At 43.9% G+C, this 26,044-nt stretch overlaps 1 protein-coding gene across 7 annotated transcripts in view; it reads left to right on the top strand.

The window, feature by feature from the left end:
• Osbpl1a (oxysterol binding protein like 1A) overlaps positions 1 to 26,044 on the top strand; it is a 194,093-nt gene that overhangs the window by 109,542 nt on the left and 58,507 nt on the right. For all 7 annotated transcript variants that reach the window (XM_051163746.1, XM_051163740.1, XM_051163743.1 and 4 more), the window contains one exon: positions 13,008 to 13,164. In XM_051163746.1, coding sequence (XP_051019703.1) covers positions 13,008 to 13,164 — 157 coding nt within the window. The remainder of the gene's footprint in view (positions 1 to 13,007; positions 13,165 to 26,044) is intronic.

Genomic DNA, 26,044 nt, shown 5'->3' with positions numbered 1-26,044 from the left:
GTGATACCTAGTTCTGTGGGAAAAAACTTAAATCCTGCTAGGAAATAAACTTTTTGGAAAAGTGGTTCTTTCTATGTATTTCTCCCTCTCAATGCCTCTGCTCGCGCTAAACTGCTTTCATCCTGTGGGCTCTCCAGTGACTTCTGTGCATCCCTCTTCTGTAGTAGTAGACATGGTACCTGAGAGGGGCTCAGGTGCTCAGCACGGTGGTGGCACTTTGTAGACGCCTGGTGACTGCAGCTTGCTGAAGAAGCCAGCATTTCTGTGTTTCTTGCATGCATCCCGAGTTGATTCCATGCATCTGTGCTCATCGCTTGGCAGTCTCTGGTGGTGAAGGATGGGTGGTGACGGGGAAAGTAGAATGAGATGGCCCCGAGTAAACCTGTGCTTAAATGGCAGTCAGGTGGCCCCAGGAGACCTCAGAAAGCGGGAACGTAGCTGCTTCAGGGAGAAACCAACTTGTAGCCTCTACGAGTCTGTAGTCATCGTCTAAGGAGTAATTCTTCCAGCCCTTGATGCTGTGTTTATTCTTCAGTGTTAATGGAGAAGTCGCTGCCTGTGTCTGTTGTGAACTCAGAATGATTCTTTCCATGTTCATTCTCCTTTTGAGAAACATGCTGAGATTAGCTGCTCCAGAAAGGCTTTCTTGACAGGCTTTCCTCTTACTACTGTTTGGGTTGAAATTTCTATGGCCTATACATAAAAGTCAGTTATGTGGATTGTGTCATGTAACTCAAGCAATATTAACATTTTTAGCAGTTTAAGTGCCTGGCATTGATATATCATACTTTTTTCCAATTACAAAACAATACAACAAAAAACAAAACAGAATGCTAATGACTTGCTTTGGCATGTAGAGTTAGTGACATAGAACAGTCGTGTCCTGTGCCCAACAGATGCCACAATAGCTGACAAGGAGTGGTGGTGTCTACACCTGCGGTTTACATGGAGATGGTATAAGATTGGACCAGCATTGTTAAGGTTGTTGGTAAAAGCTGGGAAGTCCACTGTGAGCATTTAGTAAGATACTGTTAGCTGTTCTTTGGGTTCCATTCCCACATCTATAGCTCTTTCCTTCTGCAGCTTAACTTTTAACAGCTGTATATTTTCATCTGGCCCTCTTCCGCATTGTTTCCCTGATCTCTGGGCCTGCTGTCTTGGTGATCTCAGCTACCTACTTACATTTCATGTCTCTACTGTACTGTGTACTTGATAAAGAGCTAAATGCTGCCTTGTTCTTGCTTTTTATTTTTTGTAAAACTTTCATCTCTTATCTCCCTCATACTGTGAGTTCCTTAAGGATGGAGTCTCTGGTGAATTGGTTGATGCACACCACAGCAGACTCGGTACCATAGGATGTGACTGTTACTAAGCCTCTTCTGTAGTGTGTACAATACAGCATTCTAGAGAGGATGTGACTGTTAACCACATCCTTTCTGTAGTGCATATGGTGCAGCCCTGTAGTGTGTTCGTGGTGGGAATCTTCTGGCTGTCCATTTGTGGCATTCAGAATTACCTATCTGCTTACTCAAGCTGTGTATATATTGTAGGTGTATACTAGTGAATGCAGATTATCCTTTAAGTTTTGGGTTGACTTTGGGTATTTGTTTAACTACATAGTCCAGTTTCATCTTGAACTCACTATGTAGCCCATGATGGACTCAAACTCATCCTTCTTTCTCAATTTCCTAAGATCTGGGTTAAAGGCAAGCAATGTTGGACCTAAAATTTTGTGTGTGTGTGTGTGTGTGTGTGTGTGTGTGTGTGTGTGTGTGTGTGTGTCTGTCTGTCTGTCTTTGTCTCTGTGTGTATGTAATATGTCTCTGTCTCTCTCTCTTCTTTGTGTGTGTGGTTTTCTATTAACTAAACCAATGTCTACCTTAGGATTTATTGTGCATTCTGTGCTTCCTAAACACTGGTAAGATTTGTTAGTCATATATATTTTAAGTGCTTGGTATCTCACTGCTTGGTTAGGGATAAATGTACGCAGATAAGAATGTACCCAGTCTTGGAAATCAGTAGGTTGTTGGAAGGCTAGGAGGAGAGAACATGGCAGAGGGGACAGTGACGTGTGTGATAAGATATCTGGCCTTCCAGTCCTCTGCAGCCTCATCCCCACGTTTAGACCCAAGTTTGTCTTCTATATAATGTTCTCCCGTGTAATCTCAGTTTCACACACCCCATAACATGACCTTTGTCTCCTTTCTTTTCCGCACCCTTAAAACCCTGCTGTAATATTTTTTGACTGTACCAAGGGATTGGTCTCTGACCCTCTTGTGTCGTTACCTCCCTCCATAGATTGCACGGGCCATCATATAATCTCTTGCTTCCTGTCTCTCCCTGCAAGTACTCACCTTGCTCTGCTCCAGGCCATTTCTCTTCCTCCTCCTCCTCCTCCTCCTCCTCCTCCTCCTCCTCCTCCTCCTCCTCCTCCTTTGTTAGTGTCTGGCAGCAGCTTGTTAGACCATGCCAGTGGTTTTTATTTTAAATCCATGGCTGTTACTTCTGTCCGTTGTTGCTACCCACCAAACTTACTACATTTTCTAGTAATTTTGGATGTTTATTTTATAATTCATCTCTCACCAAATGTTTCCTCCTCCATCCAATGGAGACATTGTCTATGTCATTGAGAGATTATCTTGTTTCCAGTAACAAAGCCAGCACCACATAGGAGTGTACACTCCTGTGCCCTTTTGTTTCTTTGTTTTTGTTTTTCGTATTCTACAGACATAGATAATAGGGTCTGTGTGGTGGCTTGAATGAGAAATGTCCTCACTCGGCTCTCATATTCGAACACTTGTCCATGGTTGGTGTTATTTGGGAAGGTTGGGGAGGGAGGTTTAGGAGGTAGAGCTTTGCTGGAGGAAGCACATCTCTGGGGACCAGCTTTGAGAGTTTGTAGCCTTGCTGTGTTTCTGGTTCTCTCTGCTCTCTGCCTGTGGTTGAAGATGAGCTCTTTTACCTTCTTACCCTGTCTGCCTGTGTCATTTGTCCCCTCCATTATGGCCGCTCCCTCTGGAACTGTAAGCCAACATAAACTCTTCCTTAAGTTGCCTTGGTCAGGGTGTTTATCCCAGCAGCAAAACAGTAACTAATACTAGTGCCTGACCATGCCATTGTTTTGTTTTGTTTGTTTGTTTGTTTTGAAGACTTTGGAAGATATTGGAACTCTGGACTGTGTTCCCGCATGCTGTCTGCCATATGCCTCTGGGTTTCTGTCTTGGCTTCTCAACGATGGACAGCGATGAGGACATAGGAGCCAAATGAGCCCTTTCCTCCTGTGGTGGTCTCAATGAACATGGCCTCAGTGGCCTCATGTGTTTTCACGTTTGCTGCCCAATTAGTAAGACTGTTTGGGAAGGATTGAGAAGTGTGCTTTTCTTGGTGAATGGTGCCACTGGTGTGTCACTAGTGCCATTCCCACTGTGCCTCTCTGCCTCCTTCTGTGTGGAGCAAGGACAGCTCTCAACTGTCCCTGCTGCCATGCCTCTGCTCCCATGATGAACTCTAAGCCTCGAAAACCATAAGCTAAATTAAAGGCTTTCTTTTATAAATGACATTGGGTGTGGCATTTTGTCACAATAGAAAAGTAACTGAGACACCTCCCCAAGTTACTTTTGGTCATGGTGATTTTCACAGCAACAGAAAAGTAGCCAAGACAGTCCTGCACCTAGAGTTCTGTCCCCTGCTTCGTCTTTCTTGACCCAGGCAGCAGTGACTTCTTGGAGGTGTGTCCTTGGTCACAGACTTGCCTCTGGTGCTGTTCTTGGGCTCTGCTGAGTCCTCACGCTTACATCCTCTTTTGCCACATGCCTGCTGCCTGCTCCACATTGTTCCCACAGGTTTGATACCTTTGATACCGTCGCTGAGCCTGTTCTTTTCCCTTCTTCACTTACTCTCTACACTTGTGCATGCTCTACCTCCAGGCTAGTGCAACCACACACGGCCAAGCAGCTATGAGTATGGCCAACAGAAAAGCTGAAAACTTCCTTAAAACACTCCCTCTAGAGGGTGAACTTTTTAACAACATGGTGTTACTCTGCTAAAAACTGGATAAGCCATGCCTGCTTGCTAGATTCTCTGTGCTCTTAAGTGTGGCCTCCACACCAGTGACATGGAGATCTCCTGAGAGCTTGGTACTTACATAAAATCTGAGGTCCCAGGTCAGAGGCAGAAATAAGAAGCTACACTTGTTAATTTCTTGGTGACTCAGATGAACATCAAAGCCCATGCAGCTGTTGGACTCTGCCTCCGTTTTGATAACTATGAGCGCTGTGTCTCCAGCCACACTCTTGACTTGGATTTCCAACTCATCTAAATACTTACTTGATGTAATACTTAACTGTCTGATGGGGACATGTACATACCATTAAGTGTCTATAAGAGAACTCTTGAGTTCCCACATACTCGCCTCTCCAACAAGTTTGACTTCTCCACCTTGGTAAACGGGGGTCTATGTTACCATTCCCAGAGGCCAACACTGAGAACCTCTGCATGATGCACCATAGACGCTTTCATTTTTTTCTCACATTCAACCCATCATCAAGTCCTGTCAGATCTAACTTTGAAAGGCAGCAGAACCTGGACATGCCTGCTTATTCTACCCAGTCCCAGTCTCCTTCTTGCGTCAGCTGCCTTGTTTCAGTGGCTCTCTCCACCTTGCATCGTAGATCTCTGGCTCTGACTTGCTCGCTGCTTGTACATTAGCTCTCATATTATCTTAATACTGGGTGCTGGGGGCTCCTTTGCAGGCAAGCCTCTGTGGCGCCTTTGCACGGAGCCCTCCAATGGCTTTGCTTCTCTGCCATAATAAATTCAGCCTCTGCAAGGTCCTGGTCCTCTGCCACGTACTCAGGGCCTACCTTGTCACCCTCTTTCATTCTAGCCATATGGAGCCAATCCTAGGTCTGGAGTTGGCCATGGGAACCCTGGGCCTTTGTTCTTTGTTACTTCCTCTTTTTACAGGTCTCTTAGCCAAGGTATCTATAGTCTGTTGTGCTTAATGTCTCTCACTTTCTATACTTTTTTCTGTTTATAGAAATCTTTAAAGTCATTTTATTTCTCTAGTGCCTTTCATGTAGTAAGCATCTGTTTGTTGATTGCACACAACTAGATATGAGCTACTTAATGGGGGAGGTACTTTTGTTGAGTTCACAGATGTTTGTCAGATATGTGCCGAGCAGGTGAGTGAGTAGGAACTATGCTTGTTTAATCTCCACTCACTGCTGGGCCCTCAGCCCACACTTTCCTTTTTGACCCCATAGACAAGACACTGCGTTTCGGGTAGGTCTCCTTATTTCCATCCTTGGCCTCTGTTTTCACACGTTATATCCCTGAGTGTGGTGTACTGAGAAGCAGATCTCCAGACATGTGCCCACCTTCTAATTGCTGGAACTTATAAGCAGTACCTGATCTGCAGATGGATTAATTAGGGTCTTTGCGGTGCAGAGATCATCGTTTTGTTGTTTGTTTGTTTTTTAGGTTCGACCAAAGTTCTTTCGCAAATGCCCTCATAAAAGAGGCAAAGAGAGAGATTAGATAGCCACATGAGGAGAGGTGGCATGAAGGTCGCAATGGAGACTTGATTAGTATGTCAGGAGCTTAGAACACCTGCATGTGGGCAGGAAGACAACGTCAGGGGGTTCTCTCTAGAGCCCCCAGGTACTCAGTCTTGTCCTACCAGGAAGCTGATGTTGGACATCAGGACTCCCAGATTATTAAATCCTTTCTGTGGTTTTAACGCAGCTCTGGTAATTGTTACAGTAGCCATAAGAAGGGATACATCAGGGCCATGTGCAAAGTCTAAATCTCATGTTAGTCATCATCTTGTAAATTAATTGCTGACTCCTGCCACCTGTGGGTTCAAATCCAAACTCTGTGACCCAGTGTAACACCAGTCTCTGAGGACTCTGTCTTGCCCTGTGATTACCCACCCTCCTCTCCGGCTGTGCCATGCCATCTTGGCCACACACCTTCAGCACCTGTCAGTTGTCACCAACACCCAGTGTTCTACCTTGCCTTGAAGTCATTGTCTTCATCCTTCCCGCTGAAGCTTGTTTGTCATGTTCTCTCAGAAGATGGCCCTGCCTTCCCTACGAGTAGCTCGCCCCGTTCCCACATGTCTGCTGACGTGGTTATGAGTGTCTTTCATTGTAGTGGATGTTGAGTACTGGGAGGGCGCTGGCCACAGATCGTTGGTCCTTCCAAACTGTCTCTGGAGCTAGCCTTTAGCTAGTGCACTTTAAGCTTTATACATGCTGTTTTGCTGGTCACATAAAACTCCCTTCTAAAGTGCGGCTACTCTGTAACCAGGCGTCGGCTGCAGAAGCATTAGATGCATCCGCGACCTTCCTGAAACTAATGTTGAAAAGGCCGCCAGTGAAGACTGGTTGGGAACTTGAGACTCAGCACTCCGGTACATTGAGGTTTCCTAAAGCAGTTCAGCTACCTGCAAAGGTCTCACAAGACCATGAAAATGGTGATAGATTTATTCCTTAGGGACCAAACAAGTACTTTTGAAAAGCTCTGTCCTAAGCATCACCACAAAGTGTGACTGCCTCGACCACAGACACACTCTGGGGAGGATGTCTAGGATGCCTTTGACCGTCACACATGGCCAAGATCCTGTCTCATGTTTTGTCCCTTACAGATTGAGTTCATAATTTATTTTACACATGATTGTGATCAGTTTTATTTTATTTTATTTTATTTTATTTTATTTGTTCTGTTCACTCATTTGTTACTGTTATTTTAGTGTTTGTGCAGCTCTACAGCTAAATAAAATTTTCACGCACTGACATTTAAAGCCATACCTTTGGTTATTCAGGCATTTTCAGAACAGTTCTAGCTCATGGGTAACCACAAACAATGAGAGCTTTAAACTGAGCCTGTTTCTTGACCCTTTCCTGTAACCTCAAGAGGAGGAAGCGTGATTTGGATGCTGTCCACAGTTCTTCCAAGCCTCCTGCTTTGGTCTTGTTTGTTCTCAGGCTAGTGTTCAAAGATCCTGTCAGAGTGCTTATCAGGACAGCCCAGGAGAATTATTGGCAGGTTTATAGAGTGACCTCTCTGGCCTGTGTTTCCAGCCTTTTAATGGTAGGAAGGGTTAATTAGTCAACACCTGGAATACTCCTGCACTCTGGAAAGGCAGGGGTAAGGGTTGTCTTAATTCTAGACTGACGTTAAAGTCGCAATAACCCAGTCATAGTCCTTAGCGTGTGCTTTTAGTCACATTTTGTCACTGTGACAAAATGCCTGAGCAAATCAATTTAGAAGAGGCAAAGGTTTATTTTTACTAGTGGTTTCAGGCTAGAGTTGCCTGCCTTTTTGTCAGTAGGCCTGTAATGACACAGAACATCACGGTGTGCTTTTAACAGACAGGAACATGTGACAAAGGACACAGCTTACCCCGTAGTGGCTGGGGAAGGGGAAGATGGGCAGATGCCAGGAATAAGATGTAGTCTTCAAAGGCACATCCCTGCCCCTAGCTGCCTGCTTTCTCCAGTCAGGCCCCACCTTCCATAGTCCCCCTGGCCCTTGGAAAGCTGGGTGGACGATGGACCCACTGCTTCCACAGAGCCCTTTTGTCTAGTCACTTCTCTGCAGTTCACCTCTGAACATAGTCGTTGGTCCACAAACGTGGAATATACTTGATGTTCAAACCACAGTGCCACATTCAGTCTGAAATGTGTTGAGAATAATTCTGAATTCTAATATGAGCAGAGCTTTAATCTGAGTACTTACCACATTAAAAACAAGTTCAGAGGGCTTTGTGTTGTCTCAGCCGTTCCAGTAGTACTACTGTTTTAACCAGGCAGACGGTGCTGACCCTAATGCTTCTCTGTAGTGCTTTGTTCCAGTACTTTCCCTGTAAAGCATCACATCCATGAGCACTCACTGGACTCCTTCAGGGACTGGGTAGAGTAGACTCACATTAAAACTGCACCAAGTTTCCCATCCCTACCTTTAGGCTCTGTGTAGATTCTCAGTTGCCCTGACGACTAGAGAATGATGCCACAAGTTTCAGTCTCCTGGCCCTATTTTTCAGGGACCAGTAAGGCACCCTAAAATGTTCGGATTCACTTGCATATTATAGCATCATAATTGTAGGGAGAAATAACAGAAGAAAGGTAAATGACTGGCTAATATGGTGTGACTCTAAACTACAGATTGTTAAAATCGGCCTTTTGTGATTGCAATTAACAAGAGAAAATATCAGTGGCATTATTAGAAAAACCAGTGATGGCAATTATGCTCCCAGAGGGTGGTCTTTTGAAAGTGATACTTAGGTCAGAGCCAAAAGGACAGAATAGACTTCATGCACGGAATGTGTAAGGCCTTTGGCTTTGGCTTTGGCTACTCCAGGTTTTGTTTGGAGTTGCACTTTTTTGTTGCTGTTTTTTTATTGTCAATTTTATAAACACAAGATATATCATAATTACTAACCATTTTAGCATATGCTGTGTGTCACCATTCCCTTCTGAGGCTGTCCGCTCTTTATCGCTCTAACACTTGCCGGAGATAATTAACTTAAAGGAGCGGGTTTATTTTGGCTCACGATTCTGGAGGATTCAGCCCATTGTCCATTGGCCACATTCCTTTTAGGCCCATAGCACGGCATATATCACGATGCAAGCGTACACTGAAGCAGACTGCTCCCCTCACGTTGAGAAGTGTCTCCTTCAGTGGTGCCTCCCCTGTGTCTGTTACTGTCGTATTGCTCCGAAGACACCATGAGCAGGGCAACTCTTAGAAAAGGAAGCATGTAGTCAGGGGCTTTGCTACAGTTTCCCAGGGTGATCCATGACCATCAGGGCGGCAGCATGGACGCAGGCAGGCATGGTGCCAGAGAAGTAGCCGAGAGCTACATTCTGATCCAAGGCAGCAGGTGTGTGTGTGTGTGTGTGTGTGTGTGTGTGTGTGTGTGTGTTAGAGAGAGAGAGAGAGAGAGAGAGAGAGTTTGTGTTTGTGTGCCTGTGTGTGTGACACTGCGGCCAGGCATGGGCTTTTGAAACACCAAAGCTCACCCCCTGATATAAACCTGCTCCACAAGCGCACACTTCCTCCAACCAAGCCTTCTGGTCAGTTCATCAACTGGGGACTAAGCAGGAAAATATTTCTCATTCAAATCCTCCACACGTGGAGACCACAAGACCTCCCGCTAGATCCTGCCTCTTACAGAATCCACCTTCAAGTGGTTCAAAGCTAGGGAGGACGCCTTGAACAAGTGAGCCTTTACAGGGGTGTGTGAGGTACAAACAGGAACGGCATCTACTTTCAACACAGATGCATTCCCACACTGAAACCCCACATGTGGTTCTTCCAAGGCTTTGGTTGGTTTTGTTTAGTATGGGTTCTGTGGAATAATAAAGGACAAGTACATGGAGATGTGGAAACCCTCTCCTCTCCAGCTGTTTCCCCCTCAAGCAGTGATACATTGCCCAGTAACAGCAGAAAGTCCCAAGACCCAGCCTATTGGCCACTCACAGTGGGAACAGAATTGAAAGATTCCAGAGGTGAATGGTGACCACAGAGTATCTGCCACCACTGAAGGACCTTACCAGGAGTCCTGAAGATCGACTGTGTGGACAGGCTCTGATGGGCACGGTTAAACCTCCACAGCAACCGTGGACGTGGTGCTGATGTGGGGCAGTGCAGTGGCAAGGTGGGAAACATGAATAATGAAGGGCTAGCATCTGACCTGGTCAATGGCATTTGGATATATGTTGTTTGGAACTGTGGCTCTCGTTTGAAACACTGTTGCTCTGGAAAGGGATTGATGTGTTTGATGCCTCATGGAAAACAGGCCCTGGTTGTTAGTGAAAGCTGCTGTTGTCACACTGAATACTAGGACTGGTACCGCACTGTTTGCAGTGAGGTTCTGCACTTGCCAAGCGTTCTGAGCTTTCTACCCATGATCCACTGCATGGCTCATTCTACCCATGAAGTAAAAAGCCCTTGTTTGAAAACAAAAGTTCTATGACTTCCAGTATAAAATGGAAGGATATTATCTCTTGGTTTGTTCCATAGTGTCCTTTGCCTGCTGCCTGCCTTTGCTGCCTTTTAAAAATATCCTATGTATTATGTACCTGATGCAGCTTCCTCTGTGTTTTATAAGCATCGCGTTGCTCTCGTACTGGTACACAGTGTCACTGTTTACCTGGGACAGTTCCTGTGTGGTGACACTTTTATCCTCCTCCGTGTTCTTACTTCCTGTCAGCTTACTCGACTCATTCAGCAGCCACAGCCCTTTGCCAACACTCCCCTCCTCTATGAAGTGGGCTGATGCCTGGCGGCCCACTGTCCCCATCCCCCACTATGAAGTGGACTGATGCCTGACCGCCCACTGTCCCCATCCTCTACTGTGAAGTGGGCTGATGCCTGGCGGCCCACTGTCCCCATCCCCCACTATGAAGTGGGACTGACACTGCCCCATCCCCACTGACAGCCGTCACCCCACTGATCCCCCTGTCCCCATCCTCTACTGTGAAGTGGGCTGATGCCTGGCGGCCCACTGTCCCCATCCCCCACTGTGAAGTGGGCTGATGCCTGACCGCCCACTGTCCCCATCCTCCACTATGAAGTGGGCTGATGCCTGGCAGCCCACTGTCCCCATCCTCCACTATGAAGTGGGCTGATGCCTGGCGGCCCACTGTCCCCATCCTCCACTATGAAGTGGGCTGATGCCTGGCGGCCCACTGTCCCCATTCAGACCTGTGACTATACCCACAACAACTGACTGAATGAGCTGTTGTCCACACAGTGCACTTCTGCCAGACCTCACTGCTTGGGAATCTTGTCTATCTGCCTTGCACCTGTTTCCTAAGAAGGGAGGAATGAGTTGAGCAGTGTCAGAGCTGGGAGATGAATCACAGTTAGGACTGAGAAATGGCCACTGCACTCTGCAGAATAGAGGTAGTTAGTGACCTCCATCAGAGCTTTTTAACTGATAAATCAAATAGAAGAGTGGTTAGAGAGGATGGTGGAGATGGGAAAGCGTAGGGAAGGGGAGATGGACAGGGAGATGGCATGGAAAAGGGACACGGAGTTGCCAGGTGTCAGTGGCCAGAGAGGACGAAGGTCTGCAGTGCCATCTGACTGTGTGCCTGTGACATGGGCATGTGGTCCCATGTGCACATTTCTAAAGGGACTAACATACATGAAAGTGTCTTACAGTTTGCATCCACACCACACTGAGCTCCTACTTTGGGAAAGACTAGCTTTACCCATAGAAGCTCTTACTATCTCTTGCTTACTGTTTATTATACATCTGTTTTTAATTAAAAAAAAAAAAAAAAACCAAACAAACATGAGCAACAGCTTTTTAAGTAGCAAAGTCCCTTCCTATCATTTGCGTCTCCAAACACAGTATCCTGTGTACGGCAGTATTTTAGAAAAATATCCATGGTCTGATTGAGTGCGTTTTTTATTTTTGACATCTAAATTACATAGGACAAATGCACTTCAAGTCACACTAAGGCAAAATTGTTTAACTCTTGAAATTCTTAATGGTTTACAAGGGAACAGGCAGATCGTTCTCTCCCCGATGTGTTCCCAGCTTTGATTTGGTCCTGTAGCTGGCTCAGGACTTTCACTTACAACTCTTACCATCACATACCTCAGGACAAAGTGGTGACACGAGATATCATCACCTTGCTGTGCACAATTTAATGCTTACAAGTGGTTTCTGGGTTTTTCTATATAGTTGTTGAACCATAGTGGACTTCAAGGAGCTAAAAACACAGCAAGCCAAACAGTGGGTGGGGGAGAAGTACCAGTGTGTGCCTTTATTGTGAGGGCCAGGAGAGAGCTGAGCCTTTTGGAGGGCTGAGCTTCGAGTTGTCCTTCGTGCTGCAGACAGCCATGGTGCTGCTGGCACTGTGGCTCAGCATTTGCTTCCTTTTGCATCAGCCTGATGGCGTCACAGTAAGACTCTGTGCGCCGAGCTGAGTGCTAGGAAGAAGGGAAGCCTAAGCCTTCTGTTTCTGAGTTGAGCTGTGGTACCTGTGCGGCAAATGAGAGGTCAGCACCAAGCAGGGTGTCCCCAGCTGTGTGAAGCAAGCTTTGTAGAGCTAAGCACAAGTGGGCAGAGTCAAATGGGAAGTCATAGGCCATCTTGAACAGTGTTTTACTAGAACAGAGCCCTCCTGTTTAAAAAAAAAAAATCTGGAGAGTGGCTACTGTTTGAGCTGAAACAAACTATTAAATAGGGAGTCAGAAAACTGGGGTTTGGATCCCAAGTTCCCACTTGCAAGCCAGGAGCTTATTGGCATACTTAATGAGGGTTCCGAGCCTCACCTCACCTCACCACTCCCAAAGCACCTAAAGCTGCTCAGAGGAGATGCGGACTGTGAAAATCTTGGCAACTGACATGGATGGTACAGAAGTGAATCATCTTCCTGGTCCCCAGCAAGCAGATGGCTCCATTCTGAGTACATAGGCAACTGGCAATGTGGCATTTCCGTCCTTAGAACCCGTGTCTCATAACTGATGTAGGGACACCAGGAATTCAGATGAGTCATGCCAGGGCAGCGTTGTTACATGTGTTTTCAAAATTAACTTTCCTTTTGTTACTGCAGGATTTGATGTGACTTAAACGTATCATAAGTGCAGCCACTGTCAATATTCCATTATACATGGGCTTTTAAATTGAACATTTTTAGGTATGCTATAGTTAAGATGCCTTGAGAAGGAAGAGAATAGAAACGTGGGGATGGGAGACTACTGAATATGATTTCTTAAAGAACTCAGTAATCTTTGGCTACCTCTAAGTATATAAAGTCAGTTTAATTGCAACTTTAAATAAGTGTACATCTGTCACATAAACCCATGTGAGCCGCAGTGGGAGCGGGTTCTCTGAAATCCCTGAGGAGGTGTTTGCGGACGGATTGTGAAAGGACAAAGTAGGCTGCTTGAGTTTCACAGTGCAGTGCGTTGAGGGAGCTGGCCATTGTTAGTGAAGGCTTGCACCCAAGTTCTGCACATTCATCATGACTGCTCTGCCACAGGTTCCGAGTCCGAGGGGTCCCTGACTTGCCTGGAAGCTGTGACACCACACTCCTTTGAAGAGAACGAAGTGCCTGTGAGCAGTGGAAGAAACAGAATGTCTGAAGGACAAGACTGTGGTGGGGGAGATGCGTTCTCCAATGGCATCAAAAAGCACAGGTATGGTAGTCGATCATCACTGTCACACAGGTGCAAGGCGTGGAAACCGGTGCCTTTCTCTGCTTCCTCCCCAGTCAGTGCTGGGTGTTTGTGTTGACTGCTGTGTCTCCACCGAGGCTGGATTTAACTGAGATGCTCTTTCTTCTTTCCTCTTTGAGGAATGTCCACAGTAAGTGCATGGGGCAGAGCACAGAGCTTGGCTTCGGCAGCCAGGCTTTCAGGCAATGCCTAGGTCCTTCGTTTGGAGTAAGCCGTCTCAGAACCACCCATTGAAACTGATGTGCTGCTTCCGTTTCATCATTCATCTTTTATGACTCGGCCTCCCAATGCTATTTTGGTTCCTAGTCATTTGATCTTCTTGTTGCTTTTAAGAGCGAATAGTAATGTTGCCAGCCTGCTGCCACAATCTAGTTAAATTTAAACAAAGGCTGTTACTAAGGCCCAGGATTTGCTGAGCACACCCATTTTACGTGCTCTAATAACATTAGTTTGTTTTTATTTCCCCAGTGGGTTAGTGCTAGAGAGTGTCCCAAATGACGAGATGTAACAGATACCACAGTTCTCTGGTTTCCAAACAAGCTCACAGACAAAGTGGTAGAGTACTTGCGGTGTTCAGGCAGAGATGTATTTTATAAAATGACCTTCAAGTGAGATGCCCTGTTGTCTTTGTGAGGAGGTGCTAGTGGCAAATTTCTCCAACAGTCTTCTGTGTGTTTTATACCCATAGATTGTGTAATCCCTGATTCTGCCCACAACTGCCTCAAGTATTGTTCAGGACCAGTGTGCACACCTCTGCTCCGACGTGCGCTTTCTTCCCTTGTTATGTAAAAAACAAAACCAAGACTAAACAAAAAGCATTACCTTGGTTTCATTTCTTTTAGAGATATAAATGGATTTTAAAGTGTCTTCAGGTTCATGTGACACTGGGGAACTGACGAGATTAAGGCAGCTTTCCTTTGTTGAGCTTTTTTTTTTTTTTTTTAATTTATTCTTGTTACATCTCAATGGTTATCCCATCCCTTGTATCCCCCCATTCTTCCCTCCCTCCCATTTTCCCCTTACTCCCCCCCCCTATTACTGTTCCTGAGGGGGACCTTCTCTCCCTGTATATGATCATAGGGTATCAAGTCTCTTCTTGGTAACCTGCTGTCCTTCCTCTGAGTGCCACCAGGTCTCCCCCTCCAGGGGACATGGTCAAATGTGAGGCACCAGAGTATGTGAGAAAGTCATATCCCACTCTCCACTCAACTGTGGAGAATGTTCTGACCATTGGCTAGATCTGGGTAGGGGTTTAAAGTTTACCGCCTGTATTGTCCTTGGCTGGTGCCTTAGTTTGAGTGGGACCGCTGGGTCCTTTGTTGAGCTTTAAGCTTTAGTGGCTTCAGTGCCCCAGGTGGTGTGGCTGCTAGGAAGTGTCTTCCAGTCAGCAGCGGTAGCTTTGTAACACAGGACGTGAAATACCAGCTAATAAACCTGACATGGACGTCTCTAAGAGACATAGCCTTTTATCAAACATACATGTCTTGTTCCCAGTGAGAAAACGAACAAAATCTTTGGAAAGATCAAAAACTGAATCGAGTGCTTGAGATACAATTATTAAAATACCCAAATAAATACAGCGCCTGGGCCAAATAGCTGCTCCGTGCTGTGGCCACTGGGAGTCCCCTCTGGCTTCTCACCCCTGTGTATCTGTGCTGCCGCAAGACAGTAGCTGTTTTGTATTCGGTGGGATTATGCTGTGCTCAGATTCTGTTCTCTTGGTCAGACACACAGAAGGATACAAATACGCAACATGGAATTGTTAAGAAAGATCAACTGAGGCCAAGTTGTAGGGAGAGGAGATATAAGTAGCCAGAGGCCTAACCAGAAAAGTTACATTTATACAGCAAGATGCAGCCTATTAAAACTGAGTATAATGGCCTGTTCTGTTACTCAGTTTAATCAAAAGTAGAGAAGTTCAGAAGCCTTAACAAATGCAGGCTTGGCAAACGTAGCTCTGAAAACACCCATGCTTTGTAAGGCTCAGTATAGTCAGTGGATATATGGGCATATATGGATTGTGAATTGGTTTTGTTTCAAATAGAAAATGAGAAACTTTATTAATTATAAATCCAGCTTAACTGATATATTGATAATTTTAACAAAGTATTTTTAACCTCTTCCCCTAATTTTTCACAAAACTATTTGTCCAACAGAAAGTTAACATAAAAATGATGAAAATCTCACTATATTCATTTAGACAGTACCTCCCCCTACTCCCCTGCTGCCAAATATACGCTGATTGGTAAGTCAGTGCTCAGCCTTCACCACACTGCAGGCAGTCAGATTGACAAGGCTTCTTGCCACCCAGGCCAGATTCCAAAGGAGCAGTACTTGCACCCATTTTCTTTAGAGCTCTGATCTTTTAACTTGTTGTATTTTCCCCCAAATAGTTCTCTTTGGTAAAGGTTTAGCTATGGGTTTCAGAGTGTCAGCAGATATAATGTAAGACATACAAAGCACGTAGTCAATAGTCCAAGGGAGGTTTCATGAATGCCATTCGCTGTCTCAACAGCATCCACAGATTAGAGAAAACACAAGTGGTCCTTCATAGTACATGAAATTGGCCCTGGTTAGGACGCATTCCAGCCAACTGCAACAGAAGAGGAGCTCCAGTGTTAACAGCTGTAGCAAGTGCTTAGAGATGAGACATTAAGGCAGTTGCAACATCCGAAACTGGGCACAGTTCGTTCGTTCTGTGTCTCTCTCTCTCTCTCTCTCTCTCTCTCTCTCTCTCTCTCTCTCTCTCTCTCTCTCTTTCTTTTTAATTCCAGGCAGAGTTTTTCTTGTAGTTGTGGTTTACCTAGACTCGCTTTGTAGACCAGGCTGGCCTCAAACTTACAGAGATCTGCCTGTCTCTGCTTCCTGAGTGCTGGGATTAATTGCTTGAGCCACCATGTCCAGCTTGGACACGATTCTTAGTTTAGTCATTAGATTGTTTGTTGTCGTTGTTGTTATTGTTGTTTTTTATTTAGAACCCATATACAAAGATAAAACACACAAAATAAATTGGTCATTTTGAGAAATAAAATTGGCATTATCCACAGATGACTCATTTGTCTCCATGGAAGACACATAGTATCCATAGCAAAGTTATGAGAGGTAGTAAAATAATTTGACACGGTTGTTGCATACAGAATTACATTTTTGTGAATTATCAGCAGAGACTTGAATTAAAACTTGAGGAAAGGAGATACTTAGAGTTACTACAAGAAAGTCACAAGCTTATGCATTTTAGCTACAACCCTGACACCCACCCACTCATACAGTAAGAAAAAAGATAATGACACTATTGAAATACTGTCATAAAGGTCCTCTTGCCTGATTGATCTGTAGATGTAATGTAATTTTCATTCCAATCACATTGTTTTCCACGGAAGCTACAGAGTAGGTCCTGAGGTGTACTCAAGTACAGAGAGCTTTCAAGAGTCAGAACCAGGAGCTAGGCCACAGGAAAAGATGCTGTATTCTCTACCAAATGGCAAGGCGGTGACAAAATACTTAGTTCAGACTTCTCTAGGACATGGTTTGAGCAGTAGGGAAAGACTCATATGGAGGGAAGCTGGCCTGTATTAAAGCCAGCGTGTGAGATGAGTGAGGGAAAGAATAGGGAGGGGATGGCACTAGCAATCAGCTACTGCGGGGAGGGTCAGCAACGGCCTGTCTCACAGACAGTGGCCCTCCCTAGCTGCGGCTTCACCACCCATGGGTTTAGGCTACTATAAATGGAAAGCACTTTCAAAAGTTGAACTAGTTGTTTATTATATAGCATTTATGTCATGTTAGGCATTACAAAATCTAGGGATCATTTAAATATGCTGGGTTTTGTGCACACAGGACACAGTTTTATACAGCTGACATTGACACAGACTTTCATACAGGAACTGGGGCCCTAGAATGGATGCTGTGTAGATTCCAAGCAATGGTTGCACATATTTATAAATTTAGGACGATCTAAACATCTAAATGTGAAAGTTAAAATACCATAATGTTGAGGTGGTGGAAGATATCTCATAATGGAAATGGTAGACTTTATTTCATCTGATGTTAATTAACTCAGGGTCACTTATCTGTTGATTCGAATGAAGTTCTGTCTTACACATGGCTGTGAATCGCAAGGGTTTGGTTTGTTATGCTCAGACAGTGGGTTGGACCTCCAGGTAGCTTGCTCTGCTCTCCACGACTGCATTTGATGTGAATGCCAGCTGAAGGGAGAGGAATGTGGCAACACTGTGGTCTGTGTATGAAGGTTTTGTTCTGGAGATTCATGGACGAGTTGAAGTAAAGAGATTGAAAAGCATGCTCTGTCAGTATTTTCTAGAAAGCATTAATGTACTGAAGAAATGTGGAGTATTTAGTAAATATTATACCTCATCACTGGGGCCATCAGGCAACGAGCAAGAACTTTGCCCAGAATTTGTCAGATGTGTACATGGTCTTGGGGAACAGGGATCAGTAAAGTCACATGAGCCTATGTTCTCTTCCACCTGGAAGGTGCATTGCTGGGATGAGAGAGTAGCAGTGACAAATCTCAAGCAGTTTAGGCATGGGGCGTCCCCTGTCAGCCGAGCGCAGTCCCCTAGAGTACTAAGCAGCAGCCTGCTGTGGCATCTCAGTGCGGTGGTCCTGACAGCAGTGTGGAGTTGTGAGGGCCCCTGTGCTGAAACGTAGGCTGAATAGTGACATCAGTCAACCGCCTGTGTTGTCCTTGGAGGTCATACATGCTGGACACCTGCAACAGATTGGCACCTTAAATGACAGCAGCTGAAGCAGTGACCTCAAACCCAGCAGACCACTCAGGTTACAGGACAATCATCTTCTGCAAAGCTGCATTCTGAGACCTCCCCACAGACGGATGCCAGCTTGACAGATGGGACTAGACAAGAGGGTTCAGATTTTAAAACTTCATCTAGGATCAGCAAACTGGCAGGCCATGGGATCACTTTGAGCGTGTTAGGAAGAAGCAGAAGGCACGGTGGGCTGTTTATTGATAGGAATTCCTGTAGGAAAACTGTGACCCATTCCTACCCTAGGCTGGAAAGAAGATAGTGCAGAAACTGACCTTAGGAAGCAGGGCTGAGGCCAGGGTTCCCCCAGGCTCACCCCGTTACCTTAATCTGCTTCTGAGACCCCTCTTTGTAGCCTGGAGGTGCTTCACAGCAGTTAGAAAAGCACAGGCTCTGTTCCATCGGCACTGTATAAGGAAGCTTTGCTGAAAACGTACTTGAATCTAAATCTGAGGGCTTTTTCTAGCCTGTTCTCGACAGGCAGATGCTTCCTGTGGGCGAATAAGAGCAGTTTTCTAGGACATCCATAATCTGCAACTCTGCTAGCATGAACTACATGGCAGATAGCTAAGCAATTGCTGTTCTTTATCTGGGTTGCAAAAAAGAAAAGACTAGTTTTGTTTTCCAGGTATATAATTCCATTTTTTAAAAATTACTGCAGAAATTTCAGTCATGCTTAGAAATATAGAACATATTATTATGAATGCTACGTATTTATCATCAGCATCATTATTTATCATGCATTTGCCTTCGCTTCACTTAAACTTTATCTCATTTTTTTTCTAACTTCAAGACTAAACTTTAAGATATATTAAGCTGGGTGATGGTGACACATGCCTTAAATCCCAGCAGAGGCAGGTGGATCTCTGTGAGTTTGAGGCTAGCCTGGCCTACAAATTAAGTTCAGGACAGTCAAGGCTACACAGAGAAACCTTGTCTCGGGGGAAAATATATATATATATATATATATATATATATATTGTCTTTCTTATGGTTGAAAAAATGTATATGCATGTGTTGTGGTGTTGTGTACAGCATGGAATTGTGAGATACATATACATCATAGAATGGCTGCGTAGAGGTGACTAACATCTGCATCACCTTCATACATGTTTTGTTGTAAAAACAGTTAAAATCTGCTTCATATGGCATTGCTGCCACCAGTTTTCACTGAGCTGAACAATAGATGCCTTCAGCTTAGTTCTAGAAAACATGAAGTACGCCAGCTGTGGTAGTACCTTCAATTCCAGGCAGAGGCAGGAGAATTTCTGTGAGTTGAAGCCTTAATGATCTACATAGTAAGTTCCAGGACTAAATAGAGAGACCTTGTCTCAAAAACATAAACAAAGAAATGAGCAAAAAAAAAAAAAAAAAAAAAAAAGAAGCAGAAACACCCAAGAGGAGTAGACGCCTAGAAATAATCAAACTCAGGGCTGAAATCAATAAATTAGAAACAAAGAGAACGATCCAAAGAATCAACAAAACCAAGAGCTGGTTCTTTGAGAAAATTAACAAGATAGACAAACCGTTAGCCAATCTAACTAAAAGACAGAGAAGCACTATCCAAATTAACAAAATCAGAAATGAAAAGGGAGACATAACAACAGACACTGAAGAAATACAAAGAATCGTAAGAACCTACTTTAAAGGCATTTATGCCACAAAATTCGAAAATTTAACGGAAATGGACAAATTTCTCAACCGATTCCATTTGCTGAAATTGAACCAAGTCCAGATAAACAAATTAAATAGCCCTATTTCACCTATAGAAATAGAAGCAACCATTGAGAGTCTCCCAACCAAAAAAAGCCCAGGGCCAGATGGTTTCAGTGCAGAATTCTACCAGTCCTTCAAAGAGGAGCTAATACCGATACTATTCAAGCTATTCCGAAAGATAGAAATGGACGGAATATTACCAAATTCCTTCTATGAGGCCACAGTCACATTGATACCTAAACCTCACAAAGATCCAACAAAAAAAGAGAATTTCAGACCAATTCCTTATGAACATTGATGCAAAAATACTCAACAAAATTCTCGCAAAGCGAATACAACAGCATATCAAAGACATCATTCACCATGACCAGGTAGGCTTCATTCCAGGCATGCAGGGATGATTTAACATACGGAAATCCATCAATGTAATCCACCATATAAACAAACTGAAAGAGAAAAACCACATGATCATCTCTTTAGATGCAGAAAAAGCATTTGACAAAATCCAACACCCATTTATGTTCAAAGTTCTGGAGAGATCAGGAATACAAGGCTCTTATCTAAACATAATAAAGGCTATATACAGCAAACCAACAGCCAACATTAAATTAAATGGAGAGATACTCAAAGAAATCCCTCTAAAATCGGGAACCAGACAAGGCTGCCCCCTGTCCCCTTATCTCTTCAATATAGTTCTTGAAGTTCTAGCCAGAGCAATAAGACAGCAAAAGGAGATCAAGGGGATCCAAATGGGAAAGGAAGAAGTTAAATTATCCCTATTTGCAGATGATATGATAGTGTATATAAGTGACCCGCAAAATTCCACTAGAGAACTCCTACAGCTGATAAACACCTTCAGCAAATTGGCAGGATACAAAATAAACTCAAAAAAGTCAGTAGCTTTCCTGTATACAAATGACAATCAGGCAGAGGAAGAAATTAGGAAAACTACTCCCTTCACGATAGCCACAAACAATATAAAATATCTAGGAGTAACTCGAACCAAGCAAGTGAAGGACTTATTCGAAAAAAAACTTCAAACCTCTGAAGAAAGAGATTGAAGATGACATCAGAAGATGGAGGGATTTACCTTGTTCATGGATCGGGAGAATCAACATAGTAAAAATGGCCATCTTACCAAAAGCAATTTACAGATTCAACGCAATTCCTATCAAAATACCTACAAAATACTTTGAAGATATTGAAAGATCAATTCTCAAATTCATATGGAGAAATAAAAAACCCAGAATAGCAAAAACAATCTTATACAACAAAAGATCCTCTGGAGGAATCTCCATACCTGATCTCAAGCTGTACTACAGAGCAACAGTAATTAAAACAGCATGGTACTGGCAAAGCAATAGACTGGTGGATCAATGGAATCGAATTGAAGACCCAGGATGAATCCACACACATTTGCTCACTTGATTTTTGACAAAGAAGCCAAATCTATTCAATGGAAAAAGGATAGCATCTTCAACAAATGGTGCTGGTCTAACTGGATGTCTACATGTAGAAAAATGCAATTAGACCCTTATCTGTCACCATGCACAAAACTCAAGTCCAAGTGGATTAAAGACCTCAACTTAAAACCAGAGAACATTCAGTTAGAGGAAAAAGTGGGGAAGAGCCTGGGACACATAGGCACAGGAAACAACTTCCTGAACAGTACACCAACAGCCCAGGCCTTAATGTCGACAATTAATAAATGGGACCTGATGAGGCTGAGAAGCTTCTGTAAGGCAGGAGACACTGTCAGTAGAACTAAGCGACAGCCTACAGACTGGGAAAAGATCTTCACCAACCCTTCATCTGACAAAGGTTTAATATCCAAAATATATAAAGAACTCAAGAAATTAAACACCACAAAACCAAACAACCCAATTGCGAAATGGGGCTTGGAACTTAACAGAGAATTCTCAACAGAGGAATATCAAATGGCCGAGAAACACTTAAAGATATGCTCGTCCTCGTTAGTCATCAGAGAAATGCAAATCAAAACGACACTGAGATTCCATCTTACACCCATCAGAATGGCTAAGATCAAAAACTCAAATGACACCACATGTTGGCGAGGATGTGGAGAGAGAGGAACACTCCTTCACTGCTGGTGGGAATGCAAACTAGTACAACCACTTTGGAAAGCTATCTGGCGCTTTCTCAGAAAAATGGGAATAGGGCTTCCTCAAGACCCAGCCATCCCACTCCTTGGAATATACCCAGAAAATGCCCTACCACACAACAGGGACATATGCTCAACCATGTGCATAGCTGATCTATACATAATAGCCAGAACATGGAAACAGCCTAAGTGTCCCTCAGTAGAAGAATGGACTAAGAAACTGTGGTATATTTACACGATGGAATACTACTCAGCTATTAAAAACAAGGAATTCCTGAAATTTGCGGACAAATGGGTTGATCTAGAAATTATCATAATGAGTGAGTTCACCCAGAAGCAAAAAGAGACAAACGGTATATACTCACTTATATCAAAACACTAGTCCAAGGGATACGTACCATGAAAAACTTTACTTACCAAGAAAGTGGGTCAGAGGAGAGGATATCCGATTGAGACTTTAGGCAAGAGTAGCATGGAAGAATAGGGAAATAGTAGGACCCACAGGGTCCTGGAAAACTACAAGAAGAACTTTATGACAGGGAGATCTGGGTCCTGGGGTCCTCCTCAAACTAAGGCACCAGCCAAGGAGAATATAGGTAGTAAGCTTCGAACCCCTACCAAGACCTAGGCGATGAACATGATACTTTCCACCGTTGAGTGGAGAGTGAGATCTGACTCTCACACGAACCCTGGTGCCCCTTTTCTGACCATGTCCCCCCCGATGGGGAGACCTGGTGGCACTCAGAGGAAAGATAGCTAGTTACCAAGAAGAGACTTGATATTCTGAGAGCATATATAGGGGGAGGAGGTCTCCCTCAATCACAGACATAGGGGAGGGTAGAAGGGGAGAAATGGGAGGGAGGGAAGAATTGGAGGAAACAGGGGAAGGGCTAACAATCTAGATGTAATATGAATAAATTAATTAAAAAATATTTAAATAAAAAAATGAGCAAAAAAAAAAAAGAGAGAGAGAAAGAAAGAAAAGAGAAAGCATGGAGTGCTTTGTGAGCATTAAGACAATTCTAATATCTTTGTATTACTTACATTTTAGTGTTAAGTGCTGCCCACTCCGTGTTCTCTGTCTTTAAACCAGACTCTTTCCCCACTCAGTCATAAAACCATTTATTATCATAAGTGAGTAATAGTTTCTTAATCATCTTTAAAATTTAATTAGTATCTAAATTTCCCTGCTTGTCTTACAAATGTGTCTTAGTAATAGGATCTGAAATGTCACTTAGAGACAAGAATTCAGAAGTTCCACATCTTCTGTTTGGCAGAAATGGCTAGAAAAATCACTAGGCTTCCTGTTCCTCCCCTTCTATCCTGGCTTGCAGAATATTCCACTGTCTAGATATGGCTACTCACAGCCTGGGATGTCATTTAATGTAGGCTTTGTCCCCAGTGTCCTTGAAAGCACTCTGTTCACAGAAGCTTGAGCAGGCTTAGCATTGACACTAAGTAGTAGTGGCAGTGTTTGGTTGGTGCACTTCATAGATGCACATTCTCTGGGGCAGTATGCCTCCTGCTCCATCAATCGGGAGCGTATGCTGTCTGGCTTCTTTTTATTTTGCATCGAGATTCCCAGCTTAGGGCATTGGAGCTGACCGTTTCAAGGGAAACTTGTCTGAAAAGTTTTTTACCTGATCATTTTAGTGGCCGCTGTTGATCATTATCCTCATGCTTGATTCTTTTTTTTTTTTTTTTTTTCATTAATTTTATTTATGCATTTGTAGGTGGATGGGGTAGGAGTAGAAGTCACATTATAGATGGTTATGAGCCACCATGTGGTTGCTGGGAATTGAACTCAGGACCTCTGTAAGAGCAGTCAGTGTTCTTAACCTCTGAGCCATCTCTCCAGTCCCCCTCATGCTTGATTCCTTAGAAGCCATAACATAGTGCTGTTTCTTTTATTTTTTTAATTTTAGTTTTTTATGAGACAGGGTTTCTCTGCGTAGCCTTGGCTGCCCTGGAGCTTTGTAGACCAGGTTGGCATCAAACTCACAGAGATGTACCTACCTCTGCCTCCAGAGTACTGGGATTAAAGGCGTGCACCACCACGCCCGGCTAACATAGTGCTATTCAAACCTGCCGTTTCTTCTACATTAACAGAATTTCACTCAGAGCTGCAGGCCTGGGAGATGCTCAGTCCAAAAGTGCTTGCTGTTTAAGCATAATAAAGACTTGAGTTCAGATTCCCAGAATCACTTAAATAGCCAGGCACCGTGGCATGCCTCTGTAATCCCAGTAGTGGGAAAGTGGAGACAGGAGGGTTGCTGGGGCTCTCTGGCCAGGTTCAGAGAGAGACCTGTCTCAGGAAATAAGATAGAGAGTGACTGAGCATGCTCAACATCAAAGTTGTGCGTCTCTCTCTCACACACACACTCCATACAAACTTCTAAGTACCTCTTTACAAAATGACACCTATGGCTTCCCTTCACAAGCGGTGTGTGACTATCTAGACTAGAATTGTTTACGTACCTTACTCTATTTCCCCTTCTTGGGTCAGTGGGACCGCCTCTTTGCCCATTCAATAGGATCCCATTTTGTTTGTGATGCTTTGTGTGTATGTTTGTGTGTTTATATATGCACGTGCTGGTGTGTGTGGGGCCAGCACACAGCCTCATGTCATTTCGCAGGTGCCTTCAGTCTTCTGTTTGCACAAAGTCTCTCATTGCCTTGCAGCTTTACTACCTAGGCCTGCTTAGCTGACCAACAAGTTCTGGCGATCCCTCCCTCCTAGCTTGCAGGCTCAGCTTTTTACCTGGGTTCTGGAGGTTTGAACTCAGGACCTCATGCTTGCAAGGCAGGCACTTTACCAGACTGAGCCATCTCATCAGTCCCCAACTTCTTGTAGGTGTAATTTGCATACAGTACACATGAGTTGTCTTTGAGAGCTGCCTTGCTTTCTGACATGAAAGGTATTGCGGCTTCTATTGTTGAGAGTTTGTGTTCTAAGCACAGAGACAGCTGTCGCTAAGGAGTGCTGCCTGTGGTCTATTTTTAGTTTATCACACTGAGAATTGATGATCCTGCTTCTGTTTTGCTCATAGATAAAAGGTACATTGTAACTTTGCCTCTTTTTTCACTTAAGAATATACAGTACCCCCAGCTTTTTAGGTAGCTTGTTTTTGTCTTGTTTTGTTTCACCTAGTTTGTAATTGGATTATCTGTGAGCAACTGAACAGATGTGTGTGTGTGCACATTCAGCTTAGAGATGACTCCACTTAAATTTGTGCTATATTAAATGTGGCCCAGAGTTCAGGAACATAACAGAGGGTGGTTTATAAGTAAACACATTTTACCGGTTTTTCTGGAAGAATGTTGACTTTACCAGTTTTTGTGATCATTAAAGAAACTGGCTTTCCCTTGTGAAGATATATTTTTTCAGGCTTTTCTCTCACTTTTTTAAAAGATAGGATCTCTCTATACCTGGCAGGCCTATACTCATTATGTAGGCCAGGCTGGCCTGAAACTCACAGCGATCCACTAGCCTCTGCCTCCCTATGTGCTGGGATCAAAGCTATGTGCCATTACACTTGGCTTTTTTGCAGGCTTTTCCAAAAGAAAAATAACTTTTAGAATTTCTGTTTACTTCATTTCATTAGGTGAAATAGGTTTACTGAAATGATTTGAGTAATGATGCCTTTCAATTTAAAATTTCTGGCATTTCATCTCTGTAAACCTTTTTTTAAAAAGATAGCTTACTAGTAAACTATAATAGCATAGTCATTAAGAGCTTTGGGGGTTTGAATCCCACCTGGTACCACTTTCCTCATCACAGGCTAAGGTATACTTTCTTTGAAATTCAACTTTGTCTGTAAAATAGGAACAAAGTAGGCCTCACTAGCTTGGGGCTTTAGGTGAAGTGCACAAGGCATCTGGGGAATTTTTACTTGTACATTCAGAGGGCTGGAAGGGACGAAGAATAGGTGCTTCCTTACTTTTCCTGTCTGTCTGTCTGTCTGTGAGTGGCAGGGTTCTACTCTGTAGCCTGTGCTAGCCCAGAATTCACTACGTAACCCAGGATTGTCCTGGACTCACAGCAACCCTCCTACCTCCTCTTTTAGAGAGCTGGGGTTGCAGGTGTGAGCCCCGCCATATTCCTTTCTTTTAACTTGAGTGAACGGGCTTTGAGGATATTTTAGAAGGTAGTTTTGTCCTTTGAAAGTGGGATTTGAAAAAGAGGAAGCAGGCTCAAAGTATTGTTTCTAGGATA

Source organism: Acomys russatus, chromosome 20 (assembly GCF_903995435.1).
Source record: "Acomys russatus chromosome 20, mAcoRus1.1, whole genome shotgun sequence".
NCBI lineage: Eukaryota > Metazoa > Chordata > Mammalia > Rodentia > Muridae > Acomys > Acomys russatus.
This window is presented reverse-complemented; position numbering and strand designations above follow the sequence as displayed.